General features: G+C 43.0%; 1 protein-coding gene and 1 long non-coding RNA gene across 2 annotated transcripts; one reads left to right on the top strand and one right to left on the bottom strand.

Moving 5' to 3' along the window:
• Positions 1-233: 233 nt before the first annotated feature.
• Positions 234-15,547, bottom strand: LOC123504039 (acetyl-coenzyme A synthetase 2-like, mitochondrial). Its single transcript, XM_045254289.1, has 12 exons — positions 14,809-15,547; positions 7,289-7,418; positions 6,847-6,943; positions 5,977-6,176; positions 4,644-4,819; positions 4,209-4,361; positions 3,048-3,195; positions 2,422-2,652; positions 2,032-2,302; positions 1,617-1,713; positions 1,072-1,257; positions 234-621 (listed from the first exon to the last, which is right to left on the bottom strand). The coding sequence occupies exons 1-12, from the start codon at positions 15,022-15,024 to the stop codon at positions 460-462; spliced, it is 2,067 nt and encodes a 688-aa protein (XP_045110224.1). The 5' UTR covers positions 15,025-15,547; the 3' UTR covers positions 234-459.
• On the top strand, positions 4,743-11,507 carry LOC123504040. Its single transcript, XR_006674689.1, has 2 exons — positions 4,743-4,856; positions 11,104-11,507. It is a non-coding gene; the product is annotated as an uncharacterized LOC123504040 (long non-coding RNA).
• Positions 15,548-17,263: the final 1,716 nt, after the last annotated feature.

Below are 17,263 nucleotides of genomic sequence, written 5' to 3'. Positions count from 1 at the left end.
ACTCTGCATAGTCTCTTCTCTCTAGAAGCTTTGAATCTTGAAAGACTAAAAGTACTGCTTCATCTTGCAGTTTCCTTCACCGATAGCTTGAATACGAGGGCATTTTCTGACGTGGTTGACAGGTGGCAGGCTACTCATACGTGGAAGGAAGCGTATCGTCTCCAGTGGTGTGAGCGCATCATGGCCCATAATCTGAAACACTTCGGCGCCACACCTTCACTATTTTCAAAGGGCTCTAGTTGAAGTGACACTGGTTTTTAAGACTTTCTGTGATTTTAGTAAGATGTTAACTAGTTTTTTGGATTATCAACAGAAAAAAAAATACTCTTTAGAACTCGGCTAATCGTCTTTGTAGTCTTTAGAAATGGTCGCGGTGAGAGAGGGAAGCGTTTCTGAATATGGCGCCATGTTGTGTTGCTCTGCGCAGTGTCGTGTAGTGGAGTGGCGTCGCGTGTAGCATCAGCGCTTCTCGTTGTTGTACGCTTCGATAATGCTTTGGACGATGGAGGGGTCAGCCAGGGTGGAAATGTCGCCCAGCTCTCCAGGCTTGTTGGCAGCCACCTTTCTCAGGATACGACGCATGATCTTGCCCGAGCGTGTCTTAGGCAGTCCCGGACACACCTGTGTAAGGGAAGACCTCAGTGTTGTAAGTATTTGCTAGTGTGTGTGTGTGTGTGTTTACGTCTCTCTCTCTCTCTCTCTCTCTCATCACTTTGATACGGTGGTTATTGAACGTTCGTGACTTTCCATCACAGCACATTCGTTTCACACACACACACACACACACACACACACACACACACACACACACACACACACACACACACATATATATATATATATATATATATATATATATATATATATATATATATATATATATATATATATATATATAGACCCTACGAATACTGAACTGAGGGAAAGTATACATGGACGATATATTTTGAAGAGTGTCTGTATCGGTTCTTTATTTTTAGTAGATAAATGAAGGAAACTTCTTTTATCTGAAATAAGTACGTAATTCTTAGCCAGTTGCCTATCGTGATGGAAAAGATTGGGAAGACTCACCAGGAAGGTCTCAGGAACGGCGTAACCAGCTATCTTGGAGCGCACCAGTTTCTTGAGGTCGTTTTTGATCTCCTCAGTGGATTCATGTGTGTGGTCCTTGAGAATCATGAAGGCAAACACACCCTCGCCCTTCACCTCGTGCGGGAACCCGACCACCGCCACCTCGGCCACATCAGGGTGCTCCATCTGAGGGCCAGAGGAGGTGTGAGGAGAATGCGAGCGCTGAAGGCCACGTTTTCTGCCGCTAATCGGGGCAGCATACAACATCGTTTATGGTGTTTCATTGAAGGTTATGCTGCTCTCTGGACTCTATCCTGTTATATTTAAGAATATCTGCAATATTCAAGTCAGAGCAAGTATGGGAGTATACAGTTGCATGTAATAATCATGTGGTCTGCTCCTGTCTCATTCAAGGCTGTCTGATATGTTTACATTATTTCAATCCTTTAACTTAGAATCACTCTTGCAACACTTCTGTGCATCTCTTTGTGATCGCAAGCTATAGACTTGCAGAGCAGCAGCCAGGTGCGAGCATAAATTCTCACCATGGCGTCCTCCACCTCGGCGGTACCCAGGCGATGTCCAGTGACGTTAATGACGTCATCCATGCGACCTGTGATGTGGTAGTAGCCGTCTTGGTCTCTGCAATATGGGATAGGTGTGAGTGTCGCCTTAATCTACGCACTTTTTTACTGGGAGAAGAATATACACCTCATTATCATCGAAAAGGATAAACAAGGCGCCTATGTGTGTGTGTGTGTGTGTGTGTGTGTGTGTGTGTGTGTGTGTGTGTGTGTGTGTGTATGTGTGTGTGTGGGGGTCGTCAGAGGCATGACAGGAGACACTGCACGCTATGTCAAGTGTTCTAGTGTTGAACTTGCTTAAATAAGCAGAAGGACAAGGCAGACCTCTTCTTGAACAATCCCTGTTTCCTATGCCAACAGTCCCCAGATTGATTACCGGTGGGCGCCGTCGCCGCTGAAGTAATGTCCTTTGTACGGACTGAAGTAGGTGTCAATGTAGCGCTTGTGGTCACCGTAGATGGTGCGAGCAATACCCGGCCACACGGATCCAACGCACAGAGCGCCGTCCACGCCCATGCCCTCCACCACACCTCCGTTTGGGTCGCACAGAACAGGCTTCACTCCGAACATTGGCCGCATGGGTAGGGCTGGCAGGACGGGGGCGCTTGGTGCCGAGGGTCGCGGGCTGATCATGATGCCTCCAGTTTCTGTCAGTCAGAATAAGAGTCTGTGTCGATCACAAGCAGAATGTAAGCATGTACTCAGCTAACTCACCTCAGCAAGACAAACCACGGCACTGCATGACCCCACCACACTAGTCACTCACCTGTCTGCCACCAGGTGTCCACAAGTGTGCAGCGCTTCTCGCCCACCAGATCATTGAACCAGTGCCACGCTTCGTGGTTGAGCGGCTCACCCACCGACCCGAGCACCCGCAGCGTGGAGCGGTCATAGCGTTTCACCCAGTCGTCCTCGTAACGCAGCAGCAGACGCAGCGCGGTGGGGGCGCAGTAAAAGTGAGTAATGCCCAACCGTGCTACCGTCTCCCAGTACCGACCTGCAACACACACACACACACACACACACACACACACACACACAAATTACTCACTATGTCAAAACGTTTTCTTATCAGTATGTGGAACTTCTAAGAAAGTACAAGAATGTTGTTAACAATACAACATAAAATTAAAAGATAAGGACCTTGTAGAAGTAAAGAGCATAGAAGGAAGCGACAGGTAAAGCTAAGAGTGAAAGTAATGTTTATGTGTATTCAATACAAAATTTGATAGGTGAAGCTAAGACAAAAGTAAGAACATAATGGGAAATCATGAACAGTGCTGGGGATGATGGAGTTGGTATGAAAAAAAAAAAAAAATGGAAATAAGGCCCTGACAAGTAATAGAGACGAAGAAATGGGTAACAATGAATGAGATAAGGGATAGATCTTACCTGGATTTGGGTATGTTGGAGTGCTCTCAAAGAGTACCGTGGTGGCGCCGTTAGCCAGGGGACCGTACACCACGTAGGAGTGGCCAGTGATCCAGCCGACATCCGCCACGCAGCCAAACACGTCTCCATCACGGTAATCGAACACGTGCTGTGAGGGGGAGGAAAAGAGAGATTACACAAGTCAGGTCATTTTAAGGTTCCATCTGGAGAGTCACTCTGATAATTTGTTGGTGATTTATTCTGTGCTGCCTAAAGTGAATGTGAATAGAGTGAAAAGGTAAAATTCGTTGTTGTTATTGTTGTTATTATTATTATTATTGTTGTTGTTGTTGTTGTTGTTGTTGTTGTAGCACCATATTTCTTTTTACCGATGTAGAAAGCTGATAAACCCTTTTCATCCGGCAATTCACACAAATAGATTTCGTAGATAAGATAACCTGATTTTTCCGAATAAGATGCGATAAGATTGACGTCATAACGAGGAAGTACTTAACTCTATTATCAATGTAGCTACTGGGGCACAAGCAGAAGGAATGCTAACACATCAGAAAGCGAACACATTTATATTCTGTTTAAGATAAGAAAGATTGGCCAAGAACAACAAAAGTTACTAATATAAAACACCCAATAAATATATCAGACTCAATAGAATAAGAAAAAAAAGTATAAAAAATAATTGAAAGGAGTTTTGACTGAAGGAGCAGCGGTGTGGGAAATATGATGTAGGGAAGAGCAGTTCATGTGACATACTTAACCCCTTCAGCACCATGACGCATTTTCATATTTATTCTGTTTAATATTTGGGGATTTTATACAGCTTCAGATTAAAATAGTGAAGACTCTGGACATTAATCATCTGACATCCATAGACCTTTCCTAATGTAAATAAAATCATCTAAATTCTAAGTAAAAATGCATCCCAGTACTGAAGAAGATAACAGTCCTAAGTGGATGAGACTCAGTGCACGCAGATGGTTAGTGTGGAGAGTGACTCAATTGGTTTTATGATGTCGCGTCTTGTTACTTATTCATCTTGTTAACTGTAAGCTCCCTGAAGGACTGCATGTAATACACTTAGTTTTTGTATTTGTACAGTATGAGTGTGTGTGCGGGGGGAGAGGAACATTACTTGCTTTTTTCTTATAAGTGGACCAAACGAACCTTATGTGTGGTGGCTGCGTAGAGGAGGTAGCCGGCAGTAGTGTGCGCCACGCCCTTAGGTGATCCAGTGCTGCCAGAGGTGTACAGCAAGAACAGCAAGTCCTCGGCGTCCTGCACAGCTGGTTCGCACTCAGTTCCCTCGCAGCTCAGAGCCTGGTGATGAGACGAGTGCCATGGAAAGGTGTTAGGATTATCTATCTTTCTGTCTGTCTGTCTGTTTGTCTGTCTGTTTGTTAGTGTGTCTCTCGGTCTACCTGTCTATCGATCCAATTGTCTGACTGTCTATTTATATACTTACCTATTTATCTATCTGTTTGTCTATACAGCAGTACGTATTACTAGACGGATTTTGTTAGTGATCTCTCTCTCTCTCTCTCTCTCTCTCTCTCTCTCTCTCTCTCTCTCTCTCTCTCTCTCTCTCCCGCATTGACTCACTTTTTCCAGCGCTATGTCTTTGGGCCCCATCTTCATCTGGGATCCGGTCCGCGAGCCTACGAACACCCGCTTGACGGAAGGACACTTGACCACCGCAGCGTCCACCACTTGCTTCAGCTGGATCACTTTGCCGCCCCGCACTGCCTGGTCTGTCGTGATCACCGTCTCTGCCCCGGCTGTGAAAGATGTAGGGTTCTGATGGCAGTTCAAACGGTGAATCGGGTTTCTTGATGGTTTTCTATGTCGGGTTTCTTGATGGTTTTCCTTCTTCATAAACACACATCCACACATTTTTTTTTTTTTCGTTTCTCTTCACATCGTTGGTGAAGAAGTTATTGCTATGCCAATATATCGTGACTGAATTGTAATTTCTCCCTCGTATTTTTCTTATTATTGTGGTGCATGTTGTTTTTTTTCAATGATATCGATATAGGCAAGTTGATTCTCTATATGATAATTATCTATGTAATATTCTTTCTGAGTGGTACTTGAAAGGAAAACGTTCGTTATTTACCCCGCCCACCGACTCTCTCTCTCTCTCTCTCTCTCTCTCTCTCTCTCTCTCTCTCACACACACACACACACACACACACATCATCATCATCATCATCATCATCGTCGTCATCATCACCATCATCACCACCACCTATTTATCAATCTTCACCACCACCACTACAACTATCGTTACTAAAGAAATGCCTCGTGATCTTCCTCGTCCCATGATCACCACCACTGCCTCGCGATAAGATAAACTCGTTATACGCCTTCAATTGACTGACAGCTGATAAACACACAGAGGGAGGGACACAATCGCTGCCTCTCTGCTGCTCAGTAACTCGAATGCCATTGATAATAATGATAGTATGATATTCCTACTTCACATGATCTGAATTTACGTGATTTAAGTTACGGCAAGATAAGAAAAAAAATACAAAACAAAACAAAAGATGCTTGTGTAGATAACAAGATAACGTGGTACAGTGGAACCATGCGTGCCAAATTTGGGGTCCGAGGGGTCTCCAAGTGCACGGGTTCGAATCCTACCCACGGTCCGAGTGTAGGTTGGGCTTCCTCACTCGGGGCAACGGTTTCCTAGCGGGTGGGCTTTAGGAGGTACCGCAAAAAGTACTCCCTTTAGCCCATAAATTCCCGTGAAAAGCCCACATGGTATTATATATATATATATATATATATATATATATATATATATATATATATATATATATATATATATATAAATCGGAATGAAAACAATAGAAATACAAGCAGAATAAGAATAACATAACACATGACACCACACTACACCACAGCACAGAAGCTTCATCCCACTCACCGTCTTGGATCCTGGAGGCAAGAGCTTCAGCGGAGAAACCAGCGAAGACAACGGAATGGACAGCCCCGATCCTGGCGCAGGCTAGCATAGAAGCCACAGCGAGGGGCGACACTGGCAGGTAGAGGGCCACCCTGTCCCCTTTCCCGACGCCGCTCGCTCGCAGGACGTTGGCCAGCCGGCATACCTCATCCTTCAGTTCCCTGACGAAGAACAAGGGGTTTTGGGTATGATTAGACGTTTTTATTGACATTAGGAAAGGTTTATGGAGCTCAGAAGATTAATGGCCACAGTCATCTCTATTTTATTCCTCATAGGAGTTTCTGAAGCTGCATAAAATCGCCAAATAGTAAGCAGAATGAATATGGAAACGTGTCAAGGTACCAAAGGGATTAAGGAGGAATAGTGAAAGAATTTAGGTGTAGGAAGTGTGTAATGTGAAGGGAAGGACATCGAAGAGAAGGAAAAAAGATAATGGTACGAGAAGAGGGACAAGAAACACAAGAATTACGGAAAGAAGAGAAGAAGGATGAAGGAGGGAGTTGGAGGAATGAGAAAAAGGATGATATTATTACAGAAGGACAAGAAATGAAGTAAAAGAAAAAGAAGAAGAAGAAGAAGAAGAAGGAAGAAAAAGAAGAAGAAGGGGGAGAGGAAGAGAGAGAGAGAAAGATGAAGAAAAAATGCTAATACAGGAGGAAGAAAAAGAAGAACAAGATTTACAGAAACAAAAGGAAGAAAAAAGAAGAGGAGGAAGATGGGGAAGAAGAGAAAAGGAGACGAGAGAGAGAGAGAGAGAGAGAGAGAGAGAGAGAGAGAGAGAGAGAGAGAGAGAGAGAGAGAACCAGAGCCAGGGCCGGAACCAAAGCCAACCTGTAGGTAATTGCCTCTTGCTGTCCCGGCTCGTCCTTCTCCCACAGCAGCGCCACTCGGTCGGGATCATGGCGGGCGTGACGGTCTACGCAGTTCACTGATATGGGAACGCTGAGATTAGCACGAGTACAAGAGAGAAAGATAGGAAGAAAGGGAACGTAGATTGAAAGGGATAGATGTAAATAGGTACTTGGTTAATTAATGGCTCTACATTAACCTAACCAGCATCTTTATATTCAGAAGCGCTTTGCTCTTTTACCACGGCTATTTATCTACCGGGTTTTTAAGAGTGTTTTTCTTACTAATAAGGTGGGGATCTTGTTAATCTCTCTTTAGAAACGTAATAAAACCTTTTTGAGAACCTGTGTAACTTCGATTACAGTCTCTGGTAAGTAATAGAGGTGTGGACAGTAATGTTTCAAAATGTAGTGCCTTGACTCACCCGACACGTTGAGTTGGCCGTCAGGGAACCACCTAAATATTGCTTTCTCTGGTTCATGGGCCGTCACTGTCTTGAACTCCCGCTGCCACTCAAGCCGCGATCTGGCCAGCTGACCCCAGAACTCCTCCGGCTGAAATAAGAAATAATTTCCTTTACTTTGACTTTAGAACGAACTTTTATTTACTTTCATTCATATATATATATATATATATATATATATATATATATATATATATATATATATATATATATATATATAGTATTTCTTATGACATTTCATCAGTGTAAGTAATGGTCAGTTAACTTCTCCGGCCTATCAATATACACTTTTTATTTATCTATGTATTTACTTATTTATTTATTTTACTAATTTTTTTTTTATTTTCGTTGAGGCAGAGAGAAATTTCCTTAATCCTGTGTTTCTTTTCAATCCAAGCCGTGTCTCGTACTTGCGAAGCTGTATTCAGGAACAAATTAGTCGGTTAACTCGCCAGCATTGTATCAGTAGATTACTTCTCACTCCTTTCCTCCAGTAGATGACTAATAATACTCGCACGTGTTCTATCGGTCACTGCGTAGTTACCCCGTTCCACAAAGCAGCCGTTGAGGTCATCAACACCCATGACACACTCACACACAAACATGCTCACAACCTTACACATTTGTCTTATTATTTGTCTGCATTATTTTCCGACTTTGCGCGAGAGAAAGTGAACTGGCTCTTGACGTCATTGGCGCCTGAGAACCGTTGTGGGACGCAGCGGGAGAGAGCGAGGGAGAGAAGGGATAGCTAGAGAGAGAGAGAGGGAGAAGCAGTGCAGACTTGAGATATTGCTCTGCTACACCACGCCACACCACACTACACGCTTGGGTCCACTGCCACTTATCTTGGCCACAGAATATAAGAGAGAGAGAGAGAGAGAGAGAGAGAGAGAGAGAGAGAGAGAGTAAATAGCACATGCAGCACAAATACTAAAGCGACAAAGAAAAAAAAAGAAAAAGAGAAAAAGGAGCTAGAAAACGAAGAAAAGATATTGATGAAAAAGAAATAAAAGAGAGAGAGAGAGAGAGAGAGAGAGAGAGAGAGAGAGAGAGAGAGAATAGTAATGATGCAGTGAAAGGTCGCCGGGGTAAACAAACCTAACAACGAACCCAATGGCATAAACACAGCCGGCATTTGAATAAGAAGAATCTGTTCATCACGACATCTCGATACCCAGAGAGCTGGCGAGAAAAGGGACAAGGGGATCAAAGTCTAGATAAACATAGGGGGAGGAACTGACGATAGGAAGCATTACGACTTCAAAGTGTTGGTGATAAGAGTTAGAGATTAGTACTATAGAGAGAAGGAGAACTGGATCGTATTTTGAAACTCTTCTGCGCCGCACTGTAATGTTTCAAAAGTCTGTAGTTTAACCCTTGTAGTGCAGTGATGCGTTTCCTATTCATTCTGCTTACTGTTTGGTGATCTCATACAACTTCAGACTGTGGCTATTAATCTTCTGACCTCCACAGATCATTCCTATTAATGCCAATAAAATGGTCTAATCGTACACAAATCTCAAGGTAAAAATGTGTCCTAGTATTGAAGGGGTTAAATTATCGGGAGTTTTAAGGGTGTCTTTATGGTTTTAGTGATAAATTAACACCATTTCTACATTATTTACTGAAGAAACAGTCTTGAGAACCAGGCAAATCATCTGGTGGCTTCTGAAAATAGTTGTGGTGTGAAAGTAAAATGTTTCTAAGAGAGAGAGAGAGAGAGAGAGAGAGAGAGAGAGAAAGTGGACCGGAGTGGTAAGGTGTGATAATTAATGATATCTCAGGGAATCTATAAGAGTGGGAGGGTATTATTGCTCCTATAGGTACTGAAATGAGGACGTGGTGCTTTTGTTATTCACCACTAGGGTCTTGGGGAGCACGTGGTGTAGCAGTGATCACCATGCTACGTCCACTGAGAGTTTGGAATCATACAAATTGAGAAAGTATGAGAAAGACCATGATTTGAAACACTTCCTGCGCCTCATAACTAGCTGTTTCTGTGGTCATAAATTCTATCTACTTGCTCTGATTTATTTATGTGTGTCTATATTTGTAGTTGTATGGTTTGATCCTTACTTATACCGCTACTTTTTTTTTCTATAGATGTAATAATAGCTTTTAGTCTTGTCTACGGTAACCCCCTGAGTACCATGACGCGTTTTTATATTCATTCTGCTTACTATTTGGTGATTCTATACAGCTAAAGAAAATCATGTGGGGGATTAAAATAGTGAAGACTGTGGCCATTAATCTTCTGACCTCCAGAGACTCTTCCTAATGTCAATGAAATGGTCTAATCGTACACAAATCTCAAGGTAAAAATATGTCCAAGTATTGAAGGGGTTAAGTTGTATGAGCTCTCGAGTAAGAATAAATCCTACAATACTTCCCTCATGCAAAGTTTGTGGGTAGTGTGGAGAGTCTAACAATGAGTGTCAGTTTAGCGCATGTTGCATTGGTGACGCGAGACCTACGCGTTTGTTTACCCAAGGAGTTGATGCATGGGGTTAGTTAGAGTCAAGGTCTTGGCTACATCCCCTCCCAAACACACGAAAAGAAGCTGGGATGTTTTGATGCTGCGGGATAAAAATAAACTCGTGCAAAAGTTCCTGGTGGTGCATGAAGTGCGTCGCTGTTTTGAGGCTTAACGCCTGTGAGGATGCTGGGAAATGTCACGGACGGATGAATGGATGAATGGCTAGTCCTGTCACTTATGGAGAGGGACAGCCATGCGTTAAGGCAGTATGGGAGAGAGAGAGAGAGAGAGAGAGAGAGAGAGAGAGAGAGAGAGAGAGAGAGAGAGAGTGTGTGAGTGAGTGAGTGTGAATGTGTGTGTGTGTGTGTGTGTGTAAGAGGAGGGGTTTCTCTGTCTCTCTCTCTCTCTCTCTCTCTCTCTCTCAATGTGTGTGTGTGTGTGTGTGTGTTTCAGATTCAACCCTTCAACCTTCTTCTTTTTTAATTCACCTTACCTTACACATATGAAAATAGTATTCGCCTCATTAAAACCTTGCCTAGGAGAAAGACTGCGTACGTTACACCCTTACAACCTTAAAACAACAGCGGAAGTAGCTTGACCACCAGTAAGCCACGAATAGCACCGGAAAGATCACACACACCCTCTTTACACACCCTAGTCAGTTCTCTGGAAAAGTAAACACAAAGCATTCTTATTTTCCTACTTTCTGGCACACCGGACGAAGGGCTTGACTGTGTGTATGTTTCTTACTGAATACAATGTTGATTACTTGGGTGTGATGCCGAAGTGCAGCTGTGATGATGAAAATTTCGGTACGTATTTATATATTGCTTCATTTTAAGTTTTATTCGTATACACAACCGGGGAAAAGTTAACTGTGTAACTGGAAAGGAGAGAAATAAAGCTCGCTAGATTACCGATATCACAAAATGAAAGAGGAATAGCAATAGACGATGTTAGAATATTACGGTAATTCCTCAACAGTCAGCCAGTTAATCTTAAGTGGAAGAGATATATCGACAAGTCATCGAATTCCTTGATTAGTATGCAAGGGAGGTTTCAAGACAGTTATCATTCAATTTTCGATGATTCTCTTCACATCTCTTGGGATTAGCATAACGGAGGTATTTTTTTTCCTTTTTTTTTTCGTTTCTCTTGGCCAATGACCCTGTTGCCTAAAAGAAGCTACGATAAAGGGAGACCGCTACTTCACATCACCCTTACATAACTATCCCATACCACAACACAGGAGAGGAACGTGACCAGCCATTTTTCTCCTCTTTTTCGTTTCTCTTAGCCAGTTACCATTGCATTAAAAGAAGCTACGAAAAAGGGAGACCGCTACTTCAACATCACCCTTACATAACCACCCCACACCACAACATGGGAGAGGAACGGGACCAACCAGTGAGGGTGAAAGCTGTTACCATCACCCGCCCCAGTCACTTCCCTTCCCTTCCCTTTGGTTGAGCGGCGCCAGGAGAAAGTGAGAGGTTGAACAAGGCACGAGGTGAAGAAGGATCATCACGTGACCTGCAGTGAAGTACTTTTGCCATTCACCGGTGATGATTGTTCATATACAGTGCTGTGTTGGTGTATTCTTGTATTTACCTGCTTTTAACCTCTCACCTTCCTTGTTTGCGGTGTTTAGTAATGTGATATACTTGTGTGTGACGCAGATCATTCAGTTTTCAAGATTTATTTTGTGTTTTTTTTCGTGATCCTATTTTGGTCTTTAGTGACGTCTCTCTGTCTCTCTCTCTCTCTCTCTCTCTCTCTCTCTCTCTCTCTCTCTCTCTCTCACCACACACACACACACACACACACACACACACACACACACACACACACACACACACACACACACACACACTATGTAATTTCAAATCTAAGATCTCCAACGAAAAGAGGAAAAGAAAAAATTAGTAAGATACAGCTCATTTCCACTTCTTTTTTCTCTTATCTTCTCTTATCACTGCACTTCAAATCCCTCTTTTATCATACCTTCCCTGAAAATTGTAAGCACCTTTGCCAATGCTGTCCCGCCGGTACCGGGAATTCCGTCACCAGAATCACTCACGAGAGAAAAAAAAAAAAAAAAAAAAAAAATTGAAAATGTATATATTCAATCAAATTCAAGGACAGGAAGGGGAGTGATTACCGTGAAGAGAGAGAGAGAGAGAGAGAGAGAGAGAGAGAGAGAGAGAGAGAGAGAGTTAATCTTTCGTAATTGTTGTGCTCTGTAGCGTCACACCCCGAGAGAGAGAGATAGAGGGAGAGAGAGACATGAGTTAGCAAAAATATACAAATGAAAAACAACTCTATTTAACTCTTCCAGACTTGCTTTCTCATGCCTCTGACAAATAACATTAATAGTAGTAGCAATAGCAGCAGTACCAGCAGCAGCAGCACCAGCACCAGCAGCAGCACCAGCACCAGCACCAGCAGCAGTAGTAGTAGTAGTAGTAGTAGTAGTAGTAGTAGTAGTAGTAGTAGTAGAAGTAGTAGTAGAAGTAATAGTAGTAGTAGTAGTAGTAGTAGTAGTAGTAGTAGTAGTAGTAGTAGTAGAAGTAGTAGTAGAAGTAGTAGTAGTAGTAATGATTGTAACTTGCATAAAAATATCACGCTTATTATGAGGCTGGCAGATAATGGGTTGAAGCTCCGGTTGGTAACATTGCACGGTGCACTTTTCTGTGGGTCGTGGACTCGTGGTGCTACTCACTCATACAGTCGTGGCCAGAATCTGAGTAGCCATCTGTACCCACCTCCTTGTGTTTGCCCTCATTCCTGGGTCAGCTGACTGTCTCCTAGCAAAACCTGACAACTGATAGGGCCTCCACACATCAGAGGACTTGAGATTGAGAGAAAAGTAAAGCAATGAAGTGAATGTTTAAAATTATTTAACTCCTGACCACTCTTGTATTCTCTCTCTCTCTCTCTCTCTCTGGTAGAACAATAACAACTAGAACGTACACACACCAAGGCGATAATGAAAACAAAATAGAACGTGGCTTGATAACAACATTCCTGGTTCAATTTCTTCCTTTTTTTAATATTTTCACTCATAAGTCAAGGATATATACATAGCAGTTTATTATTAGTTCATACATTCTCGCATTACTGTTTGTTGTTGCATCATAAGTTTATCAATACGTCGGAAATTCCTCGTTTGATCGAAGATAGTGACGGCACCGGGACTAGTGTGTGTGTATGTGTGTGTGTGTGTGTGTTTGCGTGTGTGGGGCCAGCCAGGCGCCGAAGGGTTGCCAGAGTAGGGAACGAAAATGTGGATGAATTTCAGAGACAGTACTCCTCCCTCCTCTATTTTCTGCAAGTAAATAAGCAACTTGAGTCTGAACTGCGTATTTTAGCTTGAAAATCATATAATCTTTGCTGCTCTTAATGAAGTGGTAATGTTTGTGATGTGGTAAGAAGATGTGTAGATTTGTAGTAGGAATGAAGTGGATGTGAGTGGCGTCAGCAGGTGTGTGTGTATGTGTGTAAGTGTGTATGTGTGTGTCCTTGGCCTTCTCTGCGTTGTAGGAAAAGAGTCTCAGTCATCGTGTTCCTGCCTTGTTCGCTCGCTTCGTCCTGGTCTTGCCTTGTGTTGTCATACTTTACTTGTCCTCATTTAGATAAGATAAAGAAGTGTGTGTGTGTGTGTGTGTGTGTGTGTGTGTGTGTGTGTGTGTGTGTGTGTGTGTGTGTGTGTATGCATGTCGTTGTGGTTTAGCTTTGTATTCATGTAAGTCATGTATATTTTAGGTGAAATGTAAAAATAGGTCGCTTTTAAATCATTATCATCATCATTATCACCATCATCATTATCATCGTTGTTATTTTCACTATTAATCCCTTCAGTACCATGACGCGTTTTCATATTCATTTTACTTACTATTTGACGATTTTATACAGCTTCAGAAACATATGTTGGGATTAGAATAGTAAGGACTCTGGCCATTAATCTTTTGACCTAAATAGACCCCTCCTAATTTAAATAAAATCGTCTAATCATACACAAAAATCAAGGAAAAAAATGCGTTTCAGTATTGAAGGGGTTAATAGCTAGAGGTGTGGTGAGCGGAAGGGAAAAGTTAAAAATAGTCCATTCATAACTATCTCATAAGTTAGTCTGTCACACGAATTGGGTTAATGATCAGCTGAGGAGGTGTGTGTGTGTGTGTGTGTGTGTGTGTGTGTGTGTGTGTGTGTGTGTGTGTGTGTGTGTGTGTGTGTGTGTGTGTGTGTGTGTGTGTGTGTGTGTGTGTGTTAGAGGTGTGAGGTAACAGGTACAGGTGTTTTTGGAATGTGACAGGTGTGTGGTGGCCAGATTTGGTTGGGTAAGAGTTTAGGATGGTTTCAATGTGTGTGTGTGTGTGTGTGTGTGTGTGTGTGTGTGTGTGTGTGTGTGTGTGTGTGTGTGTGTGTTAAGAACCTCAAAAATAAAACAAGCTTCCACTCTTAATAAGTTTATGAAATTCTTGCCTCCCAACGGGACCCCCTTTGGCCAGTTGCCAGGCCCCTGAGGCACTGACCACACCGAGCTGCACCCCTGCAAACTCTCCCCACCACAACACTGCCTTGTACACCCCTGCATCCAGAATAGGCTGTATGTTTTCCTTTCACATTACCAGTAAGTGTGTTCTCTCTGGACTTCATGCTTCCCTGACGCATCCTTTGTGTCTCTAGATGACATGCATTCTACCTGTTTGTATAATGGTTAGGGACAGGCAGGAGGAAAGGACAGTGGGGTGGATTGAGCAAACAAGCAAAATATCAACAACGAACTCTGGAATATATAATGACAAACATCTGTGGAATGGGGAAGGGGGCGTGTGGCTTCGTGGCACATCAATGAAAGTGAGAATGTAGCGGATGTAGAAAATGTCACATCTCCAGTTCATCGAATCTACTCTCTCTCTCTCTCTCTCTCAATATGCAGCAGGCTCATCTTTTCGCAACAAACCGATTGGTGAATGATCAATGAATTATTAACACTCACATGGTCTAGCGAAAACTGATGGATGTGTTCATGGGTGTGGAGTCCTGGAAACGCATCTGTGATTTCAGGTATGGGAGTGCTGGTGATGTCTCCGGCAGGGGCCACGTCAGACTTTGAGACAGAAGTGGCCCGGAGAGAGGAACGGAGTGGTCCAGGAGCATGTTGTCGCACTCCTCGGCTGAAGAGGCGCAGCAGAGTGGAGGGTGTGGCTGGCATGACTTGTGATGCTTCTTAGAAACTGATAAATTTTCTATTACTACTTGATAGATTTTTACTTTGTTGGACACTGTCACTCGTGTTTCATCCTCAACTGTGATCTGCTGCAGCTGTGACTACACACCTTGCGCCTGAGGTGTGCGAGGCGCGACTCAGTGCTGCCACGCCACGGCACCACAACACTCCACTGACACACACTCCGGGTTTTGGGCATTCAACTAGCGTCTTATGGATGATAAGTACTAAGGACGAAACTTGTGTGTATCATGAATGTTTTCTTAGAGTCAGCGCGTCGACCAGTGGGATGCCTCATTCAGACTCCGCCTCTCTTGTGGCTTCCCATTGGTCCGCTGCCGCAGGTAACAGGGACACCTAGCTTCTTGTTTGGGTGAGGGTGGCGATTTGTAACCGACAGGGGAATTCCCCTCAATTAGGAAAACAGTGACGGAGTGTGATAAAGACGACTGAGACTGGCGGCCAGCGGCACACTACTACACAGTCCACACTACCACTGGTGGCCCGCTGTGGAAGGTCACTACTCTACTCACACTCCGCCCCCACTGGTGGTGAAACAGTTGCCGGTTCTACTCTACTCTACGTCTCCCTTATTGTACTTTACGTCTTGATACACTTCTCTTGTGTGACACCTCGCAGTATGACTACAAAGGGAGTCAGCTCGTTGCAAAACCGCGTAGAGGAGCTATAACGAAGCGAGTCATGGGATGTATACACGGGATACCTACAACATGGTTCGTCGCGTGTTACTGGGAAACAGCCTCCCCGCACGTCAGGTGTGGTCACATGTCACTCAAGCACAGGAAGATCAAGATGCAAGGTGTGGGCTATCCTTGCACACCACCACGCAATGACACTCGCATATCAATACTGTCCTGGTTTCGTCTCACCGGACTGCCAAACTAATGCACCGAAATCGAAGAGGTGAATTTTCCTCTTTTTCAGAAGCGAAGAGGTGTAGTTTCCCATTCTTCAGAGGCGAAGAGGTGTATTTTTCCATCTAGCAGAAGTAAAGAGGCGCATTTTTCTCCTTTTTCACAGACGAAGAGGTGTATTTTCCCATTTTTCAGAAGCGAAGATGTGTACTTTTCTCTCTAGCAGAAGTAAGAGGCGTATTTTTCCCTTTTTTTAGAAACGATGAAGTGTATTTTCCCCCTTTTCAGAAGCGAAGAGTGTATTTTTCCCCTTAGCAGAGTTGAGGGTGAGATTATCTTTGTTCGCCATCTGGAGTTGAACTGGTGAAAATTTCTTCCTTAATCCTTTCAGTACCATGACGCGTTTCCATATTCATTCTGCTTACTATTTGATGATTTTTTACAGCTTCAAATACTTATGTGGGGATCAGAATAGTAAAGACTGTGGCCATTAAGCTCCTGACCTCCATAGACCTTGCTAATGTCAATAAAATGTTCTAATCGTGCACAAGTCTCAAGGTAAAATTGTGTCCCAGTATTGAAGGGGTTGAGACTTGAAGGCTCAGGATTTCTTTCTTAGTAGAGTTAAAGGAGTGCAGTTTATCTTGTTTCATTTTCTTATTCATTCTTTTTCTTACCCGAGTTACAAAGCTGATTGGGTTTTCTGAGTGGGGTTAAAGGAGTGCTGGGGTTCTCTAGTAGCAGGAGGTGACTTACCTTTGTCATTCTGGAGTAAGTCACGATACTTCAATGTCACGCTTGTTTAATTGTTTCTATTTACATTTGAGTGGTCAGACTTACGAGCAGCGTTATTTATCTGTGACATTTACGTACAAGTGATGCGCTGTTAATCTCTCTCTCTCTCTCTCTCTCTCTCTCTCTCTCTCTCTCTCTCTAAAATAAGAGACTTACGGACTATTTTTCTTACACAAGGTATTGGAAATTCTATGATATTCATTTTACAATGTTATATTAACTCATGATGATACGAGTACATTGCATTCTACGGAAATACTTTGCCATGAGATTATCAAGATGGCATTCGTCGGGTTCAAGATTTTGTAAAAACTTGATTTTTTCTTATGTAAGAGGGAGAAGTGCCACGGTAAAAAAAAAAATTAGAAAAAAAAAAAAAAAAGGCCCACTGGAATTGCATGCAGTCTTCATAAAAGATTAGTCCGACCTGGGGACATTTCTGGTCCCCTCCCCAGAACGGGACTCCGAGGCTGGGCAAATTACGATCCTTGGTTATCATTTACGTTTATTTACATAGTCATGCCAATATAAGGCTTCAGTTTTTAAGGTTGTGT

This window comes from Portunus trituberculatus, chromosome 15 (assembly GCF_017591435.1).
Source record: "Portunus trituberculatus isolate SZX2019 chromosome 15, ASM1759143v1, whole genome shotgun sequence".
In the NCBI taxonomy this organism is placed as follows: domain Eukaryota; kingdom Metazoa; phylum Arthropoda; class Malacostraca; order Decapoda; family Portunidae; genus Portunus; species Portunus trituberculatus.
Note: the sequence above shows the minus strand (reverse complement) of the source record. Positions and strands in the feature narration are given on the sequence as shown.

Bases quoted from the DNA above. Each gene is read 5' to 3' on its own strand.
- LOC123504039 (XM_045254289.1), bottom strand. From the start codon at position 15,024: ATGCCAGCCACACCCTCCACTCTGCTGCGCCTCTTCAGCCGAGGAGTG. The intron at 4,820-5,976 runs GTGAGTGGGATG...CATCTTTCACAG, and splicing joins TGCCTCCAGGATCCAAGACG to CCGGGGCAGAGACGGTGATC. The intron at 4,362-4,643 runs GTGAGTCAATGC...TCTCATCACCAG, and splicing joins AAGACATAGCGCTGGAAAAA to GCTCTGAGCTGCGAGGGAAC.